The sequence below is a fragment of the Adiantum capillus-veneris genome, chromosome 19, assembly GCF_014529385.1.
Source record: "Adiantum capillus-veneris isolate H3 chromosome 19, ASM1452938v2, whole genome shotgun sequence".
Classification (NCBI taxonomy): Eukaryota; Viridiplantae; Streptophyta; class Polypodiopsida; order Polypodiales; family Pteridaceae; genus Adiantum; species Adiantum capillus-veneris.
In genome coordinates this window covers 492,813-515,000 of record NC_140949.1, presented here as the reverse complement: position 1 = coordinate 515,000, position 22,188 = coordinate 492,813, and the positions used below count along the sequence as shown (strand labels likewise).

Below are 22,188 nucleotides of genomic sequence, written 5' to 3'. Positions count from 1 at the left end.
CCGTCCAGATCCCTATACTAATTCTTAGGTCCGTATTCTTCAGTGACCTTTCGTCCACAATTTGGGAATATACATCCGAATAATGCAATGTGCAGTCACTCGTATCTACATGCGGTCAGTTTATAACTCTGCATAATATATACGCTTTTCTCGGGACCGCTGAAGAATACATTTGAAACACCCGTCACTTCTCTCTCAAGTGGCCCCACGTCGCTAAAGACAATGTGTAGTTTTTAATACTTGCTCTGCATCATTTGTTGACCCTGGACTAGGCCCTTACTATGGCTATCCTAGTAGTTTACTATGGAGGGTAGATAAGGAATTTATTGTCTTTATACTTGGTGGTTGGTGTATACTTTCGACCCCATTCACTCCAGCGATAGGGTGTAGAAACCTTTGCATGAATCTGACGATGAAGGGCCTAGATACTAACTCGCCGCCCTCCGACCTTACCTGAATGCTGAGTTATGGCGCTTATGACTCACACCTCTGTTGCGTGAGCTGGCCAACTATACCCTGATTGTGGGACCAATATAGAGAACCCTATTCATACATCAACTTGACTGTGCCGTCACGACTATAAATCGGTGAGTCCCGTGTGCGTACTCCCTTAGTATTGTTACTGATTGCTGTAGGTTAACCTTGGCATCTGCATAAGCATCATCTAGTAGTTATGGTGAAAGGAAAGGACAAGCTTGCATTGGTCGAGCAACCTGTAACCTTCATGAATCAGATTGGCCTTAAGATACTTGCGAAATCATATAGCTTTATCTGCTTTACGTAGATCTAATGGATGATTTTTCTGGGTTACTGCTGGGTGCATGCCGGGAGGGGCATAGGCCTTGGTTGTCTCTCAGTTTGAATACCCCTACGTCCTGTTGTAATCACTTGTATGCAGATTTCAGGTTAGCAACAGGTTCTCGGGCTCATATCTGAATATGTTGAGAACTTGGGTGTGATTATCTGATAGAGTTTTACTTGCTCCTCAGTCTTGACTTATTGCTAACTTGATTCTACCATAGTAACAGGGAATGGCCGTTTTCAGGTCTCCGTTCCCCGTTCCCATTCCAAGTTCCCGTTCCGAATCCCCGTTCCGTGTTTCAAACGTGAGTACCCGTAACAGGGAATGGCATTTTGTTCCGCGTTCCCGTTCCCCGTTCCCGTTCCGGTTTCCCGTTCCTGGTAACTATGGATTCTACTTCTGCTGCGGAGACAATTACATTATGATGTTTGCATCTTTATGTGTTTGTTTTCCTGATGTATTGATACGATGGTCTCGTTGTTTCTTGCGAAATTTTAAACAGCTCTCTGAATGCTTTGATGATTGGCTGATGCACATTTCAAAGGAAGACTATACAATGATACAGCCTTTACTTGGCTGCTTTCCCCATCTCTTGCTTCCCTTGCCTAATGGTTTATCTTGAATGGTTTATATACGTTCGTTATTATGTTTGGTCTGAGATAATTGGACCATGCGGGAATCATCTAGTTGGATTAACTTGTCTCTTGTTATATATACGGTTGGATTCACTACAGAAGTCTGACCTTTTCAATGTGGACTAACTATTATGGCTTTTCTTTATAACATATGTATCAGGATACTCAGGATCTTGAGTGAGGAAGATACAATGGTTCTTTAGGTTATGCTGGCATGTGTTATGGTCATCTTGCTGTTATAAGGATGATTTCAGTAGCTCCAAATAAAGCGGTAATTTTCTTGGTTACTGCTTCTTATCTGATGGTTATTGTGGCTTCTCTCAGGGTCTCATATCTGCCTGGCTACTTCTTAACAAGTAAAATGTTTACAGAACTGAAGTTGATTCTGACACATCACTCAAACTATGGCTTGGGTTGAGACTGCCCGTGTTGAAATGAACAAAGGCCTTATTGCTTGGAACCTTATTTCTGTTACATATAATCTTGCAGATTACTGCTAGACCCTCCTATGGTCTGGCAAACGCACAGATCATTTTTGTATATATATATATTCTGTATATGTATATGTATATGTATATGTATATATATCTGTATATGTATATGTATATGTATATGTATATGTATATATATATGTATATATATATATATATATATATATATATATATATATATATATATATATATATGTATATGTATATGTATATGTATATGTCTCTGTGTATGTATATGTCTCTGTGTCTGTGTCTGTGTCTGTGTCTGTGTCTGTGTCTGTGTCTGTGTCTGTCTCTGTCTCTGTCTCTGTCTGTGTTTGTATCTGTATGTATATATATATATATATATATATATATATATATATAGATGTATATATATATGTGTGTGTGTGTGTATATATATATATATATATATATATATATATATATATATATATATATATATATATATATATATATATATATATGTGTGTGTGTGTGTGTGTGTGTGTGTGTGTGTGTGTGTGTGTGTGTGAATGCATCCATGTACGTATGTTTGTATGTATATATACGAAGTCCAAGACTAAGAAGGATCATCTTAAAGCAGTCATTTGACAGTTCTAGAACTCCGCACCAAGTGAGATCTGAAACCTACCTCTTTTCATTTTATGTAAACTTTATGAATTATCATCACCATTGTAAAATGATCTTTTTGAGTCATAAAAGCCATTGAAGCTAGCTGTTCTATTTTTCTTCCTTTTTTACGCCTTTATGGCATGATACCCAAAGTGGAATGTAACAATGATGTATCTGATAGGTCCCATAGGCCGACTTTGGCCTTTCGAGAACGTTAATAGAAGCTTTCTTTCTGTCTTTCTATGCCTACTCAAAGGAAACTTAATCTAAGGATTGAAGAATATAATGATCAAGAATCTTTCCTCCTTGCTCGTTTAAGAGTACGTGACATCACATTGGGTATGCCTTGGCATTACAAGATTCAATTACATCCTTACTTTGTGAGGAAGACTATGCACCTCAAATTTAAGGGTAATGATATTGTATTCCCCAAGAGACACTGGAGATTGGCATGTGCCAATGGTTGGTCGTGTATTTGTTAAAAGGGAAATATTTGTTTTCTTGATTTTTGCAAGAGAGAGAGAGGTCTCTAATGGAAAATGTCAACTTTCCGAATTGGAAATACGCCGCCTTGATTTTGTGACGAATTATGAGTCACGAGGATTTTTTCTATGATACTGTTCCAATAGAGTTACCTCGTGAGCACCCGGAAAATGTTACCATAAATCTTATTGTTCTAACCTCCCTATAGAGTGAGTGTAAGTCAACAAGAGGAGATTCATAAGCAAGTGAGTGAACTCTTGGAGAAGGGTCTTATACGGCCTAGTTCTTCTCCCTCTTTTTACTAGTATTATTCGTTCAAAAGGATGGCTCTTTTTATATGTGCATCAATTACCCGATTTCTGGATAAGATTATAATGAGAATTGCTTTTCGATCCCTTAGATTGGCGATTTTCTGGATTAGTTACAAGGGGCAATTATCTTTAGTCGCATAGATCTTAAGAGTTTATCTTGGTGATAATTATGCTTTCACGATTGATGGAATTGGCACTGTGCATTTGGCCCTTGAAATTGGGCAAGAACTTGTTTTGCATGATGTCAGATATGTTCCTTGCATCAAGAAGTGTCTGCTTTCTGTTGGACAGCTTGATATGCATGGTTACAACACTATTTTTGGTGATGGTACATGGAAGCTCACAAAAGGTACCATGCAAATTGTTAAGGGCGTGAAGAAGGGGACATTGTACTTCTTGCATTGCAAAGCCTTGCCAGGCAAATTTGTTGCTATAGTAGAAGTTGGCTCTCACTTGGAGCTTTGGCATAAAAGGTTGGGCCATATAAGCCAGAAAGGACTTGATGCTCTTTCTTCTTTACAACGTGTTGATACTAAAGGCTTAAAGCTTGACTTTTGTAATGAATGCCAAAATGGAAAACAAGTGAGAAATTATTATTATTATGGTGTCTCTCGCAAATCTGATCGTCTTGATCTTGTACATTCTAATGTGTGTAGCATTCCTATCAAAACTATGGGTGATGCTGCTTATTTTCTTTCTTTTGTTGATGATTTCTCTAGGAAGATTTGGGTTTATTTGCTCAAAAATAAAAGTGATGCTTTTGCTTCTTTGAAGATTTTTCATGCATTTGTGACTGCCCAAACAGGTAGAAAACTGAAATGTTTGCGTACAGACAATGGGGTGAGTTCACATTTGCTGAATTTGTTAGATTTTACCAAGAAAATGGTATCAAGAGGGAGCTAACAGGTCCTTATAGTCCTTCTAATGGTGTGGCTGAGAGATATAATAGGACGTTGTGTGAGAGGGTCCTATGCATGTTGTCCACTGCTAATCTTCCCCAAGTTTTTTGGGGAGGGGCACTCAAAACTGCAGTTTCTATTTGCAATCGTTCACCCGACACCGCGTTGAAAGTTGGCATTCCTGAAGAGGTTTGGTCTGGCAAACTTGCTTCATATGACCATTTATGCATTTTCGGTAGTGACTCGTGAGGCATTTGTGCATATAAGGCCCGAGTTGAGACGTAAGCTTGATGCTAAGTCCATAAAAGGAATCTTCATGGGATATGGGGATGAAGGAGAAATGGGCTATAGAGTCTGGCTGCCTCAATTTAAGAAGGTAATACTCGATTTGCTATGAGTGTTCTTCGCGCTTGGGAGCTTTTGCGCTCAGGGCTTACTCAGAGAGTGCAACAGTGTGTTGAGGAGCGGGCTCGCCAGCCCTTGGTTTGGAGCCCCTTGGTACGTACAGAGCATGGGCACATGCTTGGTACACGCCCACACCTTGCTTGGGGTCCTATGGCAGCTGGCTCGGTACGCAGTTTTGGGAGTGGCCGGATTTCAGCAGACTGCCAGAGGAGATTTAGCAGGAGAGGTTGGGCTGCTTGAGGGGGGGCTTGACGATGAGAGAGGACATCCAGAGAGCCCTCACTGCTGAGTGGCAGGCCCCTTTTGAGCCCCAGGCCCCACAGTGGATGGGTGCTTTCACACAGATTGAGATTTTGATTGCAGTCAGGGCTTGTATAGAGCAGGGCGCTAGTCTCTTTTTTGAGGTCCACTCTGAGGGCAGGCTCCGGAGAGTGATGGAGTCGTCCCCACTGGTAGCAGCCTGCACTTTCCAGCGAGATCGAGTGGTGGCAGTTGCTTCGCGAAAGTGGTTGATTGATCCAGACCCAGCAGACTTTACTGACGACTGGCGACTCTGGGCTTACGGAGCCCAGTCCCTGGCCCGACTTCAGTGGGACCTGGGGGAGTGGTTGTGGCACGACCCCTTTGCACCCCGAGACTCTCCGGGGGATCCCTTTCTTTCAGTACACAGCATGGCTCGAGCAACACATCCTGACAGGGCGGCGAGCAGCCACCCCAGCAGCGGCAGAGCATTGGCGGCGATGGGGCCTTACAAAGAGTTTTTTGACAGATTTTTGGACCTGACTGTGGGCTAGTAGACAGGCTCATAGGATTTCTACTTTTCAGTGGCTGGTGGCACATAGGGGTGCAGCAGTGGGCTCTTGGTTGATTTATAGCGGGCACCCGTTGTCCTGTCCTTGTTGCGGGCACCCCTTGGAGACACAGCGACATTGCTTGTGGGATTGCCCTCAGGCTCAGCAGGTTTGGCTGAGGATTTTGCGGTTACTGGTTCCTCTATTGCCAGAGGGGATTTTCACTTGGGGAGCAGCAACCTGGTTGACTATATCGGGCCCGGTCTTAGACTATGAGACAGAGCCAGGGAGTTAAGCTATCCGACTTCAGACAGGGTAGCCGCGGCAATACACCCCTCCTGACGCAGCGACCTTGCCTGCTTTTCCGGAGCGCGACTTGAGGTGGGAGCTTGTGAGTAGTCTCACCTTGTGGTTTGTTTGGTGTGCCCGTTGCCACAGAGTTTTTGAGGGATAGCTGGAGCCCCCCGCAGTGACTGTCAGAGCACTTTGGCTAGAGATGATCCATACTCTTCGAGGCCAGTATGACCGCATACAGGGCTCCTCCGACCGAGCGGAGCGACACAGTCAGGCTTTTTACCGTGTTTGGCAGCCGGGCCCCTTCTACTCTATCTAGCTTGGAGGAGTGCGTTGGCGCTACAGTCCACCTGTGTGGCTCCTCCCCCCACCTATTGTATAAGATAGCCCCTTCTATCACAATATGAGCCCCACCCAGTGCTAGAGAGAATCTCTCAGCTTTTATACACCTTATCCCACGTGGATGCTTGTAGCCCAACGGGCAGTTTTTCTCTTCATAACTAATGGAAGGATCTTTTTTTGGGGGGGGGGGGGAGGGGGGAGGGGGGGAAGAAAAAAAAGAAGGTAATACGCAGCCGGGATGTTGTATTTAATGAGGCAAAGCTGCTCAAAAAACAATGTTGCCTTTGATGTTGACCCTAAAAAAGTCAAATTTCAGCATGTACAGTTACTTATTAGTTCTGGAATTGAGCCTCAGGATGCACCACAAAGGCCCAAAATTGTTGATGAGCCAGTGGTTATTGAGCCAGAAGATGTTGGATAGCCATTGCATGCACAACTGAAGGCAATTGCAGCCAAGCGAACATGCTGAAAATGGGGCTGAAAATGATGTACAGCAGTCCGTAAATGATGATGTTGTTGTCCCTCATGATGTAGAGTCTGTGCCGGATAATGTAGATCATCAGGTCAGGAGATCTACCGGGATAAGGAGACCACTTCAGAGATTTGATAATGAGCATGGTTGCACTCGTCCCTGGGATGGGATAATGTAGATCATTGGGTCAGGAGATCTACCGGGATAAGGAGACCACTTCAGAGATTTGATTCCTCTTTGCAACACATTATGTTGACTGATGAGCATGGTTGCACTCATCCTTGGGATGGGACATCTCGTCCCGTCCTTCTTGTTCCATACATCACCTACGTGACGTCCCTGAGGCGTCCCTTTATTTTTGTAAATAAAAAAATGGCCTCTTTTGAGACATTTTTCGGCAGAAGTTGGGGTCCTTCTTGGCCCTTTTGGAGTCATTCTTGGCCACCAAGAGTCCAAGAGTCCAAGTGCCAAGAGCATTGGATGCTCTCATAACTCATGCGCATTGAGTCCTCGTGTGGAGCCTCTCTCTCTCTCTCACACACACACACACACACACACACACACACACACACACACACACACACACACACACACACACACACATAAAGGGCCTTAACTCTAAAGCCTAAAGCTTAAAGCTATATAGCAATGCCTTCCCCCTCTTCTTCTACAGCAAAAGCTCTCAAGATCTCTCATTGCCCTCAAGCTCTACCCTCTCCATGAGCTCTCATTGCTCAAGCTCAACCTCTATCCTCTCCATGCGCTCTCAAGCTCTCTATTAAAGCTTCAAGTTCTAGCCTCTCTAGCTCTTAAGATCTCTCATTGCCCTTGTCTAAATTCTAATTGCCTTGATGTTTGAGCAATGAGAACTTGAAGCCATTGTCAATAACTTAAGACTAATTGGAAACCTAGACTCAAAATTGCACATATTTTTTTTCAAACATACGTAACATCAACGTATGTCTTAATTTTGTTTAGTTCTTTTAGTACCGCATGCCTTGGTATGTGAATAAAATGCACGTAAATGCACGTGACTACCATGCTGATGAGGGAGAGCCTCTTACATACAAAGAGGCCATGTCATGTAAGCACAAGAGCAAGTGGGAGTTAGCTATGCGCGAAGAAATCAAGGCACTGCATGCTAATAATACTTGGGAATTGGTTAAGTTGCCGAGAAAAGCTATTCCTAATAAATGGGTGTATCAAAACTGTGAATGGCAAACCCAAATATAAGGCTAGGCTTGTTGCCAAGGGCTATGCGCAAAAGGCAGGCATTGATTTTTAGGAAGTGTTTTCTCCCGTTGTGAAGATGACTACACTTCATGTTCTTTTTTCTCTTGTTGCTGTTTTGGATTTGGAGATGCATCAAATGGATGTAAAGACAACATTTTTGCATGGTGATCTTAATGAAGAGCTATATATGATGCAACCGGAAGGTTTTGCCATTCCTGGCATGAAAGAACTTGTGTGTATGTTGAAAAGAAGCTTGTATGGGCTGAAACAAGCTCTAGACAATGGTACAAGAAGTTTGATATAGTCATGCTTAAACATGGATTTAAATGCAGCCATGCATATCACTATCTTTACATCAAACGAGATGCGGACAACAGCCTAGTGATTCTTGTTTTGTATGTGGATGACATGCTGTTAGTCGGGAAGAACAAGAGCACTCTTGACGCTCTTAGGAACCAGCTGAATTCAGCTTTTGCTATGAAAGATTTGGGTCCAATTGAGCACATTTTGGGCATGAGGATAAAGAGAGATAGGCAATAGAAACTGTTGTTCTTGTCTCAAGAAAAGTACATTGAAAAGGTACTTCACAGGTTCAATAGGGCTGATGCAAAGCCTTTGAATGTGCCATTTCAGCCACATGTGAAACTAAGTGCAAGTGATTGCCCAAAAGGTTATGATGCGATCAATGCTATGAAGGGAGTACCTTATGCTTCAGCTTGTGGTTCCCTCATGTATGCTATAGTTGCCACAAGACCTGACATTGCTTATTCAGTGGGAATAGTGAGCAGGTTTATGTCTAATCTTGGCAGAGCACATTGGGATGATGTAAAGTCCATAATGAGGTACTTACAAGGGACCAAGAGCAAATGATGTAAAGTCCATAATGAGGTACTTACAAGGGACCAAGAGCAAATGCTTGTGTTATGGAAAAGGTCCATTAAAGTTGCGGGGATTTTGTGATTCAGACATGGCCTGTGATATTGATACCCGCAAGTCTACTAGTGGGTACATTTATACCCTGGCAAGTGGTGCTATTTCATGGTGCTCCAGACTTCAGAGGATAGTTGCACTTTCTACTATTGAGACTGAGTATATTTCAGTCACTGAGGCTTCCAAAGAAGCCATATGGTTAGCACGCATGGTCAATGAGCTTGGATTATCTGATGATAGGCCTGTCCTTGGATGTGATAGTCAGAGTGCAGTCTGTCTAGCTATATTGATGTGCGGTACCATTTTATATAACAGATGCTTGATGATGGTTTGATCTCATTGATCAAAATCGGTACATATGAAAACCTTGCAGATGCTCTTACGAAAGGTCTGTCTAAGGCACAACACATGCATTGCCTACAGATCGTGGGAGTGACATAGCTTAAAGGTGACTTTCTGGGCCTTTAAGTGGGAGGTTGTTGGGGGTAAATGCCCAGCCGTCACCCCAGATAGCCTCCGGACCACTTCCACGGTGTAGCTCTAGTTGCGAGCTTCACAAACATATTTTTGGCCCAACATTTGGACCAGTACAAGCATTTATTGGCCTTTAGGCCACTTGGACTATTTTTAAAGTGTTCACATTGTCCAAGTGGCCAAAGGCCCATTTTAATAAAAGGAGTCCCAAAACCTCAAAAGATACAACATTGGGACTTGCAAAAATTGTGCTCTCTTCTTGCTCACGTTTGTGCTCATGCCCCTCCCCCCTTCCTGTCGCTCCATCGATTCCTCCTATGCACCACAAACCTGTGCATATTAGGTATGAACGCGAAGCTCTCAGCGCGCTCTTTCAATGTTCATATGCTTGTATACGTGTACATACTAGGTCATTCTCTTAGAAGGTTAGCAGTGTGACAATATTTCCTTGCGATTGCAATCAGTCAACATACATGTATACACAGTTTGTGTGCTGTATTGGATTATTCTTTACATTGTAATATAAACATGCACACATATGTATACTTACCATGCCATTATTTCAGAAACTTAACATTGGGACCATGACATATGGGAATATTTGTTAGCATGTCTCTTTAGGTTCCTGGGGTGTGGGAAGCTTGAAGGTATTGCAAATAGAACACTCTTTGCATGTGCTCAAAGCTACGTACTGTGAAGGTGAGATTGTTGAGCTGAATCGAGTTTTTAACATAAGCCAGGCCTTGACACAAATAGGTCCTGAATGGGGATGTTTGGGCTGCCTGCATTGATATTAAGTTCTTTTCAGAGATCATTCGGAGAAAGGCAGTATTTAGGCCATGGCTAGATGTTATACAAGTGATTGGCGAGTCATACTCGGTTCAGTGCTGCTTTATCCTTATTCCATACGATCTGCACTTGGGGTGCTTAAACAACTACATAAGTTTATCACACGTTGTTTTTGTTGCTTTCAAAAAATCTGTGGTCTTCAAGTTGTCGTGTCTGAGAGTTGAGTGATTTTGCTCAATCAATAGTTTTTTAAAAAGATTTCTCACATTAATGTCATGATTCTCACAGATTTTTGCTCCTTATGGTCGAGTGGAGAATGTATGTGTAATTCGAAATGAACACAAACAAAGTAGAGGTATGCATAATGTTTATTTCTCATGTTCTGAACTCTATTATTTGTCCTTTAGAGTAACGCTGTGAAGGTAACACAGACATTTCGGTGCTGATGCTTTTAGCTGAAGTAGAGACTGTCATGATCTGGTCTTTGATTTTGATGTTTTGATACCCAAGCTCCTCTTTCAAGAAACATATAAGGAGAAGGAAAAAGGGTGGGGAGGCAGTCACTTTGTAAGTTTTAAAGGACAATCCTTAAAGGAGAGTGGGCCAAGAATCGGTTGGCTGGAAGACAAATTCATTTGGAATGGTTTGTCAGTTGATGTAATGTTTTCAAATCAATGTGGTGGCCAATATGACATCAAACCTTACTGTTCCTGTCTGCCAGTTGATGCAATCTGAGCGACATTCATAATGGGTGGGTGGTTTTCAATAAAATATCTGAAATGTCTACAGTGTGTGAATATTATGACCTGAAACCATGCAGTTCCTTTTTCTTCAGATAGAATTAGTGCTTCATTTGATGATAGAACTATTTTTAGGTAGAAACAGTGTGCTTAATTTTCTGTCTTTAGAGGCTTTTGGTTCCTCTGAAATATTTCCAGGTTTGCAGCCTTATTGTTTATTTACAGATCTATTTTCATTTTTTTTCTTTTTCTTGCTTGGTGGATTTGTTACCTGAAGTGGGTGTCAGTCATCATGCTTTAGTTTTGTGCTACTCCCTTCTAGCAATTGATTGTGAAAGGATTATCTGTTTGCAGGTTGTGCATTTGTCTCTTATCTGGAAAAAGAGATGGCATTTGCTGCAATATCGGCACTAGATGGTGTTTACAGAATGGCGGTAAGAGAAGCTCTTTGTGGGTGCATAGTAAGAAAGCAGTCTCCCTATTCATGACAGATGTCTCCATGGGAAGTAATTGTTTGTGTTTCAGGGATGTCCACCATTGATCGTTCGTTTTGCTGACTCTAAGAGGCCTAGGTCAGGAGAGGGAAGGTACTTGTTTGTTATAGAGAAAATAGACTCCTCTGGCCATTAATGCTTTCTTTTGCATATCAATCTCCTTATTTTGTTTTGTTGGGTGGTTGTACTAGGATGCGAAACATGGGTTCGAATTATAGCCCTCGCTCTCACCAAAGTGGACCCAGGTAAAGAAGTGTGCAGTCTGATATTTTTTATATGATAGAACTGAATGATTGATCATGATCAGTTCATGCCTTTGTTGCTATTAATAGAGGTACAGGGGGCCAAACCATGAGAGCTCAAAATCCAGCTTTTGGATGGCGCCAAGGTGGAGGACCAAGCAATGTTGGATTATTGCCACAATCAGGGCAACTTCCTTTAGGTGCAAGGGGTCCAGTCCATAGTCAAGGGGGTCCTTTAGAAGGGCCGAATCCTACAATGGTATGATCTTTTTTGAACCTAGTTCGACAATTTGAAAAAGAAACGTTGTTATTTCTAACTGGATATAAGGGCTGGATATACAATTAAATAGACTAACCATCACAAAATATGCTGTCTTGGAGATGTCAAAGATGACCATAGCAACCTATTCACTAAGTATTGCCCTGCAGTAAACATTTTATAACATGGGGATATGATTTGACTTCCGGCGATTTTGAGAAGGGTGATGACAGTTGGTTTGGATTTTTTAGAGGGATCTCTACTCCGTATTGGTTTTCTTTCAGCACGGAGTACAGGGGCGTATGTTCTATATCATCTACCAACCAATCCGAGTACCATCGGAGGTCACATTGGCAGGACTTTTGACTTATGTTGATTTGTCAGACATCTCTGCCCCTTTGCCTCGTACTTGTTTCTTTTTGTGGCTGAGACCATGTCAGATTTCCTACAAGGACTGGGTGATATGTTAATAGGAGTGCTCATTCCTATTGCTTGTGAGTCAGACCGGATAGATCAGGATTATGCAGATGACACTTCGCTCTTTCTACAATTTATTCTTCAGTCTTGGATCCTATTCGCCATGCTCTCAGTAACTGGCATAAGTCAGCATTCTAGTAGGCTCAGGTAAGTTGCCTATGTGGGGAGTTTCTAATGGTTTCTCATGGCTTTGTCCACGTCAGACATCTTACTATTTGGGATTTTAGGTGGGTATTGATGTTACCCCACAGCAGCAGTCAGTGCTTCAGTCTATTAGACGGAAGCTATGCCAATGCTTCAGTCTATTAGATGGAAGCTATGCCATTGGCCCAATCAGCATCTCTTCTTGGCAATTAGTGGCCTAGTTTCCAATTAGGTCATTTTAGCTTCTGTTTGGTACATTACTTTGTGTTGGATGCTTCATGTTGGCATTATGGCTCAGCTTCCTGAAGTTAAGGTTAAAACATTTAATATAACAGCTTGATTGACACAGGCTCTAGCTCGTCTTGAGTTTCTATAGCGTACACATATACATACGTACTTACACATATATGCAACATGTATGTATGATAGTATATATATATATATTCTCAATTACGTAGGTGTGTGTGTATTGAAAATATATATACATAAAATTTCTAAACCTTGACATTTCTTACTTGGAGGCTAAAACGTTTCTTGTTAAATATCCCAAAACTTACCAAAACTTTGGAAGGTTTATGTTGAATATGCCCCATGCCCCAGGTTCGAGGGTGGCTTAGGAATTATTGGCCCATAGCTTCATGGCATAGCTCTTTTTAACAAGCTCATCGTGGGCAGTTTATTTCCGGGTAATGAGCCTGGGAAAAAGCTTCTACACTCTGCTCTCGGCTTAGAAGTACCCTTTCATGGAGTACAAGACATACATACTTCCGGCCGGGGCATGCAATTTATTTTCACTGATGCTTCTCTTACAGTGGAGAGGATTTGTAATGTTCCTGGATCTCTTTCAGTTTGTATACCCCCACTTTAGCATCTCAGGGTATGTATCCCATACTGGTTTAGAGTGCGAGCAGTGCTTTAGTAGATTGGATCAGTTTTTGGCACTTCGTTCCACCATTCCATTGATGGTGATTCGGTTGCCCCCTCGGTGAATGTGGCGACTACTCCTTTACAAACATTTCTTGATTCATTTCACTTTGACAAAATGAGGAAGGGTTCAATTTTATTGGGCAGGACACTCCTAGAGAGGTTGGGTGGCTTCCCCTTCAGCCTTGCTGGCTAGCGCACATTCTCAGCCTGCCGGTGTGTGCTTACCCTAGCCTGTGGGCTTATCCCTCACTTGCAGAAGCTCTGCCATGAGCGTTTCTATTCTGCCGTACAGTCTCCCGATTCTCATGTGCAGCAACACTGTTCGCTTCTGCCCCTTTTCCTAAATTTCACCAAGGTTTTAGTCGGGAAGTTCAATGCAGGTATTGCAGTTCGGTGAGTCTGGTCCCCTTGTTCGGTTCGGCTGCTGGTGTCTCCAGCCAAACCCAATCCCCCCCCCCCCCCCCCCCCCCCCCCCCGCGGCTCCCCTCTCTCTCCCTCCTTCCTTGTTCGGGGTCTAGGGTGTCGCCGGATTTGTGAATGGGCACAAGTGTGTCAAGTCCACTCCTTTGGGAAGCCCTCCACTATAGCCCGGTTGAAGACGTGTCCGATCAACGGGGCTATAATGGCGGCTGTGTAGATGAGGTGCTCACTTTGTAGACCCATGTGATCAACTGATTGTTGGTGCTGTAATCGGCGAATGGCCTTCTCGACCATCTCTGTAGTGAAGAAGGTGGAGCTCGTGGTCGGGGCCCAGACGGCCATGGTATAGGGGGTTGCCTAGGGATCTCATACAACCTCTCTGCATACTGGTGCCATCTCCGTGGATCCTTAATAGGTGTAGTCGGTCGAGGCTCTTGTAGAGTACGCCAGGAAGTCGCACTATCCATGCTCATAAGTAAGTGGTAGAGCTCAAGCTCCTGTGCCTCCTCGAAGGCCCGTCGCTTGCGACATGTAAGTATCTTCATTTGTCGCCTGACCTCCCTCTCAGTAGCTTGCTGTGCTTGTAGACCGCAGTATAGATCCCTGCACACACCATCGTACCAGCGATTCTGTGGCATAGTCCCGGGAGGGATTTTTACGTCTCGTGTGTATAGTGTGTGGGAAGGAGCTGATGGCTGACATTTGGAGGACTGATGTGATGTGTGAGATGAGTGTACGTAGTGGTGTGGAGGGGTGGAGTAGACAGAGGCCCGCTTCAACCTCGGCTGAATATATGTGGGCTCTTCATGTGTGAAATGAATAGTGGTAGGTGGAGTGTTGGGTGTAGATGGGTGAATAATGGCATCGCAAGTAAAAGAGAGGGACACGTGTGTGGTTGGCTCTGATGGGTATGGGTGGGATAGGAAAAGTGATGAGTAGGTGGGTGGCCTCTCAAGGTCCCATGATGTAATCCACTGTAACCCCCCACCCATCTCGGGCTCCATGTGGTATGCATGTCAATCCTCTTGAGGTAGGCCACTGTGCCATCCCATTATAAATATCGAGATGGTGCTGGGAGCCTAGTCTGAGTAGATGGCGGCCGTATGCAGTGATCCAAGCCGTGTCCGTTGAGGTTCACGGAGAGCCCTCCGCTTGGGTCAAGGCTTGTAGGACCTCCAAGTCATACATCTCACACTGGTCGCTGTGTCTCTTGGCGTTGAAGTCTCCCATGAGGAAGACTTCTCCAAGTGTAGAAAACTCCATAATACCCTTCGTCAAGCATGTGTATGGTGATGAACTCTAGTCCTCTCGCGTGAGAGCTCTAGGCGGATCCATAGAAAGCAGGCCTCTGGATCACTTGCCACAATGTGTATTCGGTCCTGAAGCCCCTGTTGAAAGAGGAGGCCACTCCTCTAGAGCCTCGTAAGGTATTCTGACGCGTTCGGTTCTGGTAGGAAGATTCCCACTGAAAGCCATGTATACGTGGTAGCCTTCTCTCAGGGCTCTCATGAGTCTCTGTCAATAGGATGATATCCTGATCCCTCTTCACCCTTTCCAATCTCTCCGGGTGTGTCCATAGATCTCCATTGCAGTTCCGAATGGCAAGGTGGATCTCCTCATGTGTCCCACAGGCCGCGAGTCCCTATGTGATGGTTTTGACATCCATAATGACCCGCCATCTCTGTAGATCGCCTTCTTCCGATCTTTGCGAGCTTGCACTCTAGGCATGCATGCGCGTCAGTGTGCAACATGCATCTTTGTGAGGTCGTCTTTGAGGTAGATGGGAGGGCTTTTAAGCCTTCTCAGGATAACCCTCTTACGGATGAAAGTGGATTCTTTGGAGGGGAATCGGAGGATGAGGGCTCTCTTCTTGTTCAGGTCCTTGCTGGCTCTACAAGCTCTGGCAAAAGGGGTGGGTTCTTCTTCTTTGTACCCAAGTATGGTATAGAGCTCTCAACTGTCTTTCTCAGGGGTAGAGTTTCGTTTCTCCACCATGCCTGTAACTCGTATATTAAGCCGACGAGTGTGGCACATCTTTTCCTCTTCGAGTGTGGTATGCACGAGAAGGGTCTCCTCCTTTTGTGTCTCCTCTTCAGCTTCTTTCTTGATATTCTTCTTGACGATTTCGACCCATCCCTCTTTCTTGGCGTCGAATTTCTTCTCAAGACACTCCGTGAGCACCTTAGTAATCTCCCCTTTCATTGCTTCTTTATTTGTCTCCACGATTTCTCCTTCCTCCCTTGCCGGCCTGTCTTTGAGAGAGACGATAGTCTCTTCAAGGTGGGAAATCCTCTTGTATAGACTCTCCTTCTCCTCCTGTCATTGTTCTTTTTCTCAAAGCATACTTGCCTTCTCTTTCTTTCATTTTTTCCTCCATTCCTTAATCTCTGTCTCGAGTGTAGAGAGACACTTGTTGGTAATCGTGAACTTCGCCTTGCTTGCTATCGGAGAAGCCATGAGAACCTGTGGATTCAACAGTGGCTGGGCTCCATGATGCGCAACTGAATGTAGGCTGAATGTAGGTGCCCGAGCTTGGGGGGTCGAAGGCGACAGAAAAAAGAGATAGGGACGAGGGAAGGTGAGAAAGAGAGGTGGGTGAGGGCGAGCAGAGAGAGAGAGAAATGAAATGAAATGAAATGTTATATTAACGTCTTCAAAAGGCCAAAGTGACCTATGAGAGAGAGAGAGAGAGAGAGAGAGAGAGAGAGAGAGAGAGAGAGAGAGAGAGAGAGAGAGAGAGAGAGAGAGAGAGAGAGAGAGAGAGAGAGAGAGAGATGATGAAATGAAATGAAATGTTATATTAACGTCCTCAAAAGGCCAAAGTAATCTATGAGACCAGAAAGTTACAATGTGGTGGATCTGATACAAAGTCAGAGTAACAAGATGACAAAATGACAAAATGAAATACTATGGAATCCTGAATTGCTAGGTGTGAACTAAGCAACTAAACAGCTAGCCGGGATAGCTAGATCACAGGAGATCCAGCATCGGTCGCTGGCGGATCTCATCAATCTCCTCCATGGTCAGTAGTCTGACCGGGCGTCGTGCATGTCGAGCCAAAGTGATCTGAATCCTCTGATGCAGCCTCCGTCGATGCTGTGCAGTCCTCCTCAGTCGTGGGCGTCTGGATCTCCCCAGCTCAGTCGCTCGGTCGATCAGTGTGCCTCTTTTGTGAGGCGACGAGCTCTGCTGCGATGGTAACTCCTCCGGGTGTCCAGTAGCAGCTCTAAAGAAGTCTGTGATCTGTCTCTGAGACTGGCTGGCCTCTCCTCTCATCAGGCTCTCTTTGTGTTTGCGCAGCTCGAGCAAAAACAAACCCAGGCATCTCTGATCCTTGTACCGCATGACTCTAGAGAATGGTCCAAAGCCCTCTCTGAACAAGCAATGGAAGCGGCCTCGTATCTCGTAGTAGACTGGGCAGTGGCATGTGTAGTGCAACTCTGTCTCAGGCTCAAGTTCACACAGGGGGCATGTCCTGGCCTCTGATGGTACTCCGTTGTATCTCCCAGTCTCAATCCGCAGTTGGTGTGACGATGCGCGTATCTGGCCAATAGCACATCGTATCCCATGAGACAAGTGGGTGTCCATGTATCTGGGCCTCGTCACAAAACCATCCTCCGTAAGCTGGAGGAGATGCTCTCTGTAGAAAGCCATCTTCGTGCCCAACTCCTGTGCCGGCTGTATCCATGTCCTCTTCGTGTCTAGCTGAGTCAAGTCCTGGTAAATGAGCCTGGTGATCTCGGACTGTGTAAGAGTCAAAGAGGGCGCATCCAAGGAGTATTGGAAGGGAGGCAATCTGTCTATGCTGAACCCAAGTGCCTGAAACCATGATGCCATCTCCCCATACGAGCATGCCGTATCTCCCTGGATGGCTAATTGTCGAGAGGACTCAAGTGCAAGGCGTGCATATCTGTCTTTGCGAAGTTCCCACATGCGGTGTATGAAGGAGACAGATCTGGTGAGCGCCTCAACCACTAGTGGGGGGGGCAGCTAGCTCTGCTCGTACAATAGCACGTGGTATTGAAGCCTTGATTGTAATGAGCCGCGAGCACATAGAGACCAGAGGCTTCTCCATGTCCCCCCATCCATCAATGCGGCCTGTCCTCCTGTGATGATGTAGTGAAGGTCCCCAAATCTTACCTCCATAACGCAATGCAGAAGCCACCAAAGTTTCATAGAGCCAGAGCTTCGTCCGAGGCTCCTGAAACTGAACCTGTGAACACATCCTTTTCAATCTACCCAATGCTGCATGGGCTCTGGTCAATCTAGTCTCTGCTGCCCTCAATGAAAATGCTGGCCCACTAAAAACCACTCCAAGGTAAGTGTAAGCATCTGTATACTCCACCTTCTCCTGGCCGTATGTGAATGCTGGCGCTGACCTCCTGATCCACTGTGGCATGGTATTAAATACCATGACCTTGGTTTTACCAAGGTTGACGGACAAACCACTTTCCTGGGCAAACCGATGCAGAGCATCCAAGTGACGTTGCATCCCCTCCGGAGAGTCAGAGATCGACACAATATCATCAGCATATAACAATAGTGGAATCCATGTCCCTGCCAGCTGTGCACCTCTATCACCATCTCTCTCAATGTAGTCAGAAACCTCATCCACATACATACCAAATAGAGTAGGAGAGAGCGGGCAGCTCTGCTTCACCCCAATAGTGGAGTAAACGGGTGTGGATAGACCCTCTGGGGTGCGTACATGCCCTACTACTGACTTGTATAATGCCATGACCCCCCAAATGAGCTCTGTGGGTACTCCCATCTGTTGTAATCTGCGCATCAATCTAGCTCTGGTCACTTTGTCAAATGCTTTGCGGAAATCCACAAAGCTACAATAGATCCGTCTCCCACGTGATCTGCCCTCCTCAATGATGGCTCTGAGTGTCAAGATATGGTCAAGCGTAGAAAAACCCCTCTTGAAACCTGCCTGCCTTGCTGCGCGTATCCCCTCCCTCTCTGCCCATCTACTTTGCTGCTGCTCAAGAATAGATGCGTACAACCGTGCCAATGTGTGTCCAATCATGATAGTGCGATAATTCCGAGGCTTCATAGGGTCTCCCGACGTGAAGATAGGCACAATGGTAGATAGGCTCCAAGTATCAGTCAAGCCCTCACACATGGTACGGTTAAACATAACTGCTAGAAGCTCTGCTAGTAAATCTCTGGCATGCGTGAAAGGCTCAGCCACTAAGCCATCATGATCATATGCTCTCCCAGTCGTCATCCTGTCAATGGCCTTCCTCACCATCTCAGCGGTGAAAAAAGCACATGTGTGTGGGCATGGATCGGGGCGGTTGGGAAGGGGGGCCTGCTCAGGAACTGTGTACAGAGATGATGCATACTGGCCCCAGGCCTCTGTAGAACTGATTTGGGGGGGGGGGGGGGGGGGGGGGTGCTCATGAAACAGCCGCCATGCCTCACGTGAGTCCTGACTCAAGAATAGCTGGTATAGATCCTGCTCTAAGCGAGCCAAAAATGTCCTCTTCTTCCGCCGCACTAGGCGTCGGCAGTCAATCTGTGACTGTCTGTGAGTGATGTCCCCCAAAAGCACCTCCCTCTGAAGGCTAGCTCTAGTGTCCCGGCATTCCTCATCATACCAACTGTTCTGGGACATGCTCCCCGAACGGCGTCTCTACTCAAGCTGGGTATGTGGGTATGCCTCTGCTGCTGCATCATGTAGTGTCTGTGTCAGTATAGTAGTAAGCTCCTCCAGAGGTCGCCCTGGCTCCTCTGTGCACAGGCGTCTATAGATCCCATCTATGTATACAGAGTCCGTCTCTCGTGTGAAGGTGTAGCGAGTAGGGACTGCTGGTTGTAGCCTATGTGCTACACTAAACTGAAAAGAGATGGTCAACGACACAAGAGCATGGTCCACTGCCACACCAACAGGTTTGGGTCCAACCGTGAGATCTTAGATACTAGAGATGAGGCTCGGCTGTGCCATGACATAATCCTCCGGTGAAATGTGCTTTTGCATCTCGGTCGTGGTCGTCTCGATTTCCTAAGCTCAATCGCCCTGTCAATGAGGGTGCCTTTGGTATGAATGTTGGTACTGCTTTGTGCTCGTTGCTGTCCTCTTGCTTCTCCTTCCATTCCTGCTTCTCTCGATCCGAAGAAATCTGTGATCTGCCTCTGAGGCTGTAGTGCTCTTTGTCTTCTCATTAGATTATCCCTATGCCGATGTAGTTCTAGTAGGTACAGGCCTAAGCACCTTTGATCTTGGTATTGCATGACTCTATCTAGAGGTCCAAAGCCTTCTTTAAATAGGCAATGGAAACGCCCACGTATCTCATAGTATACTGTGCAATGGCATATGTAGTGTAATTTTGTCTCCGGCTCCATTCCGCATAACTTGCAAATTCTGCTCTTAGTTGGGATTCCCCTAAATCTGCCAAATTCAATTTCCAGCAGGTGTGAGGATGTACGAATCTGACCAATAGCACATCTCAAACCATGAGAGAGGTGGGCATCCATGTAGCTCGGGCGAATCACAAAACCATCTTCAGATAGTTGTAGGAAGTTTTCTTTGTAGTCGGCCATCTTCGTGCCCAATTCTTGTGTAGGGTCTACCCATGTCCTCTTAGTGTCCAACTGTATAAGATCCTGACGGATGATTTTATTAATCTCCGTTCCTATGATTGCCAGTGATGGAGCCTCAAGAGAGTATTGGAAGGGGGGTAATCTTTCCATACTGAACCTGTGTCTCTGAAACCAAGAGGACAGTTGCAGATACCAGCATGATGTATCTCCTTTCATTGCTAATTGTCTAGAGGATTCGAGGGCCAATCTAGTATATCTGCAATTATTTGTATTCCATAAACCATGTATAAAGGACACTGATCTGGTAAGAGATTCAATTTCTATCGGAGGGGCAGCTAGTTCCGCTCGGGTAATCGCGTGTGGTACGTAGGCCTTGGCTCTAATCATTCGGGAAATCCTAGATACCAAAGGTCTCTCCATTGACTTCCAATTATCCTGATCCACAGATGGTCCCCAAATCTGGACCCCATAAAGCATAGCCGAAGCCACCACAGTATCAAAGAGCCAAAGTTCTGTTCGTGGTTCCTGAAACTGCACTTGTGAACACATCCTCTGCAACCCTCCCAAGGCCGTAGAGGCTCTGGACAATCTAGCATCCGTTGCTTTCTTAAGAGTAAACTTCGGTCCTGTAAATACCACACCAAGGTATGTGTATACATCTGTGTACTCTACTATATCCTGGCCATATGCAAATGGAGGTGCCGTTTTCCTAACCCACTGCGGTGTGGTGTTAAACACCATAACTTTGGTTTTACCCAAATTTACCGACAGTCCGCTGTCCTCCGCGAATTTATGTAATGCAGAGAGAGAGAGAGAGAGAGAGAGAGAGAGAGAGAGAGAGAGAGAGAGAGAGAGAGAGAGAGAGAGAGAGAGAGAGAGAGAGAGAGAGAGAGAGAGAGAGAGAGAGAGATAGAATGAAATGAAATGAAATGTTATATTAACGTCTTCAAAAGGCCAGAATGACCTATGAGACCAAACTGATACAAAAGTGGTGAATCTGTTACAATGTCTGGGTACCTTAGTACTAAAGTACTAAGTGTGAAAAGTGTGAAAGTAAATGTGAAAAAAGTACAAAGTATTAAATAAACTTCTTAGGAGCATTCTGGGTGTCTGGCTAGAATGCTTCTAATCCTTTGTTGTAGTCTCCTCCGGTGAAGTGTGCTGTCAGACCAGAAAGTTACAATGTGGTGGATGTGATACCAAGTCAGACTAACAAGATGACAAAATGACAGCAATGACAAAATAAAATACTGTGGAATCATGAATTGCTAGGTGTGAACTAAGTAGCTAAACAACTAGCTGGGATAGCTAGATCATAGGAGATCCAGCATCGATCGCTGGCAGATCTCATCAATCTCCTCCATGGTCAGTAGTCTGACCGGGCGTCGTGCATGTCAAGCCAAAGTGATCCGAATCCTCTGATGCAGGCTCCGTCGATGCTGTGTAGTCCTCCGCACTTGTGGGCGTCTGGATCTCCCCAGCTCAGTCGCTCGGTCGATCAGTGTGCCTGTCGTGTGGGGCGACGAGCTCTGCTGTGTTAGTAACTCCTCCGGGTGTCTAGTGGCAGCTCTAAAGAAGTCTGTAATTTGTCTGTGAGACTGGCTAGCCTCTCCTCTCATCAGGCAAAAAACAAACCTAGGCATCTCTGATCCTCGTACCGCATGACTCTAGAGAATGGTCCAAAGCCCTCTCTGAACAAGCAATGGAAGCGAGCTCGTATCTCGTAGTAGACGGGGCAGTGGCATGTGTAGTGCAACTCTGTCTCAGGCTCGATGTCACACAGGGGGCATGTCCTAGCCTTTGCTGGTACTCCGCTGTATCTCCCAATCTCAATCCGCAACTGGTGTGAGGATGTGCGTATCTGGCCAATAGCACATCGTATCCCATGAGACAAGTGGGTGTCCATGTATCTGGGCCTCGTCACAAAACCATCCTCCGTAAGCTGGAGGAGATGCTATCTGTAGAAAGCC

At 45.2% G+C, this 22,188-nt stretch overlaps 1 protein-coding gene across 8 annotated transcripts in view; it reads left to right on the top strand.

Moving 5' to 3' along the window:
* Positions 1 to 22,188, top strand: part of LOC147433447 (uncharacterized) — a 128,508-nt gene that overhangs the window by 45,998 nt on the left and 60,322 nt on the right. For 4 of the 8 annotated variants that reach the window (XM_086490123.1, XM_086490125.1, XM_086490124.1 and 1 more), the window contains exons 7-11: positions 10,255 to 10,321; positions 11,061 to 11,140; positions 11,232 to 11,293; positions 11,392 to 11,445; positions 11,533 to 11,701. In XM_086490123.1, coding sequence (XP_086346249.1) covers positions 10,255 to 10,321; positions 11,061 to 11,140; positions 11,232 to 11,293; positions 11,392 to 11,445; positions 11,533 to 11,701 — 432 coding nt within the window. Of the gene's footprint in view, positions 1 to 1,047; positions 1,183 to 1,597; positions 1,709 to 10,254; positions 10,322 to 11,060; positions 11,141 to 11,231; positions 11,294 to 11,391; positions 11,446 to 11,532; positions 11,702 to 22,188 lie in introns of those variants that run through there. The other 4 variants (XM_086490127.1, XM_086490129.1, XM_086490128.1 and 1 more) reach the window with 3 other exon arrangements.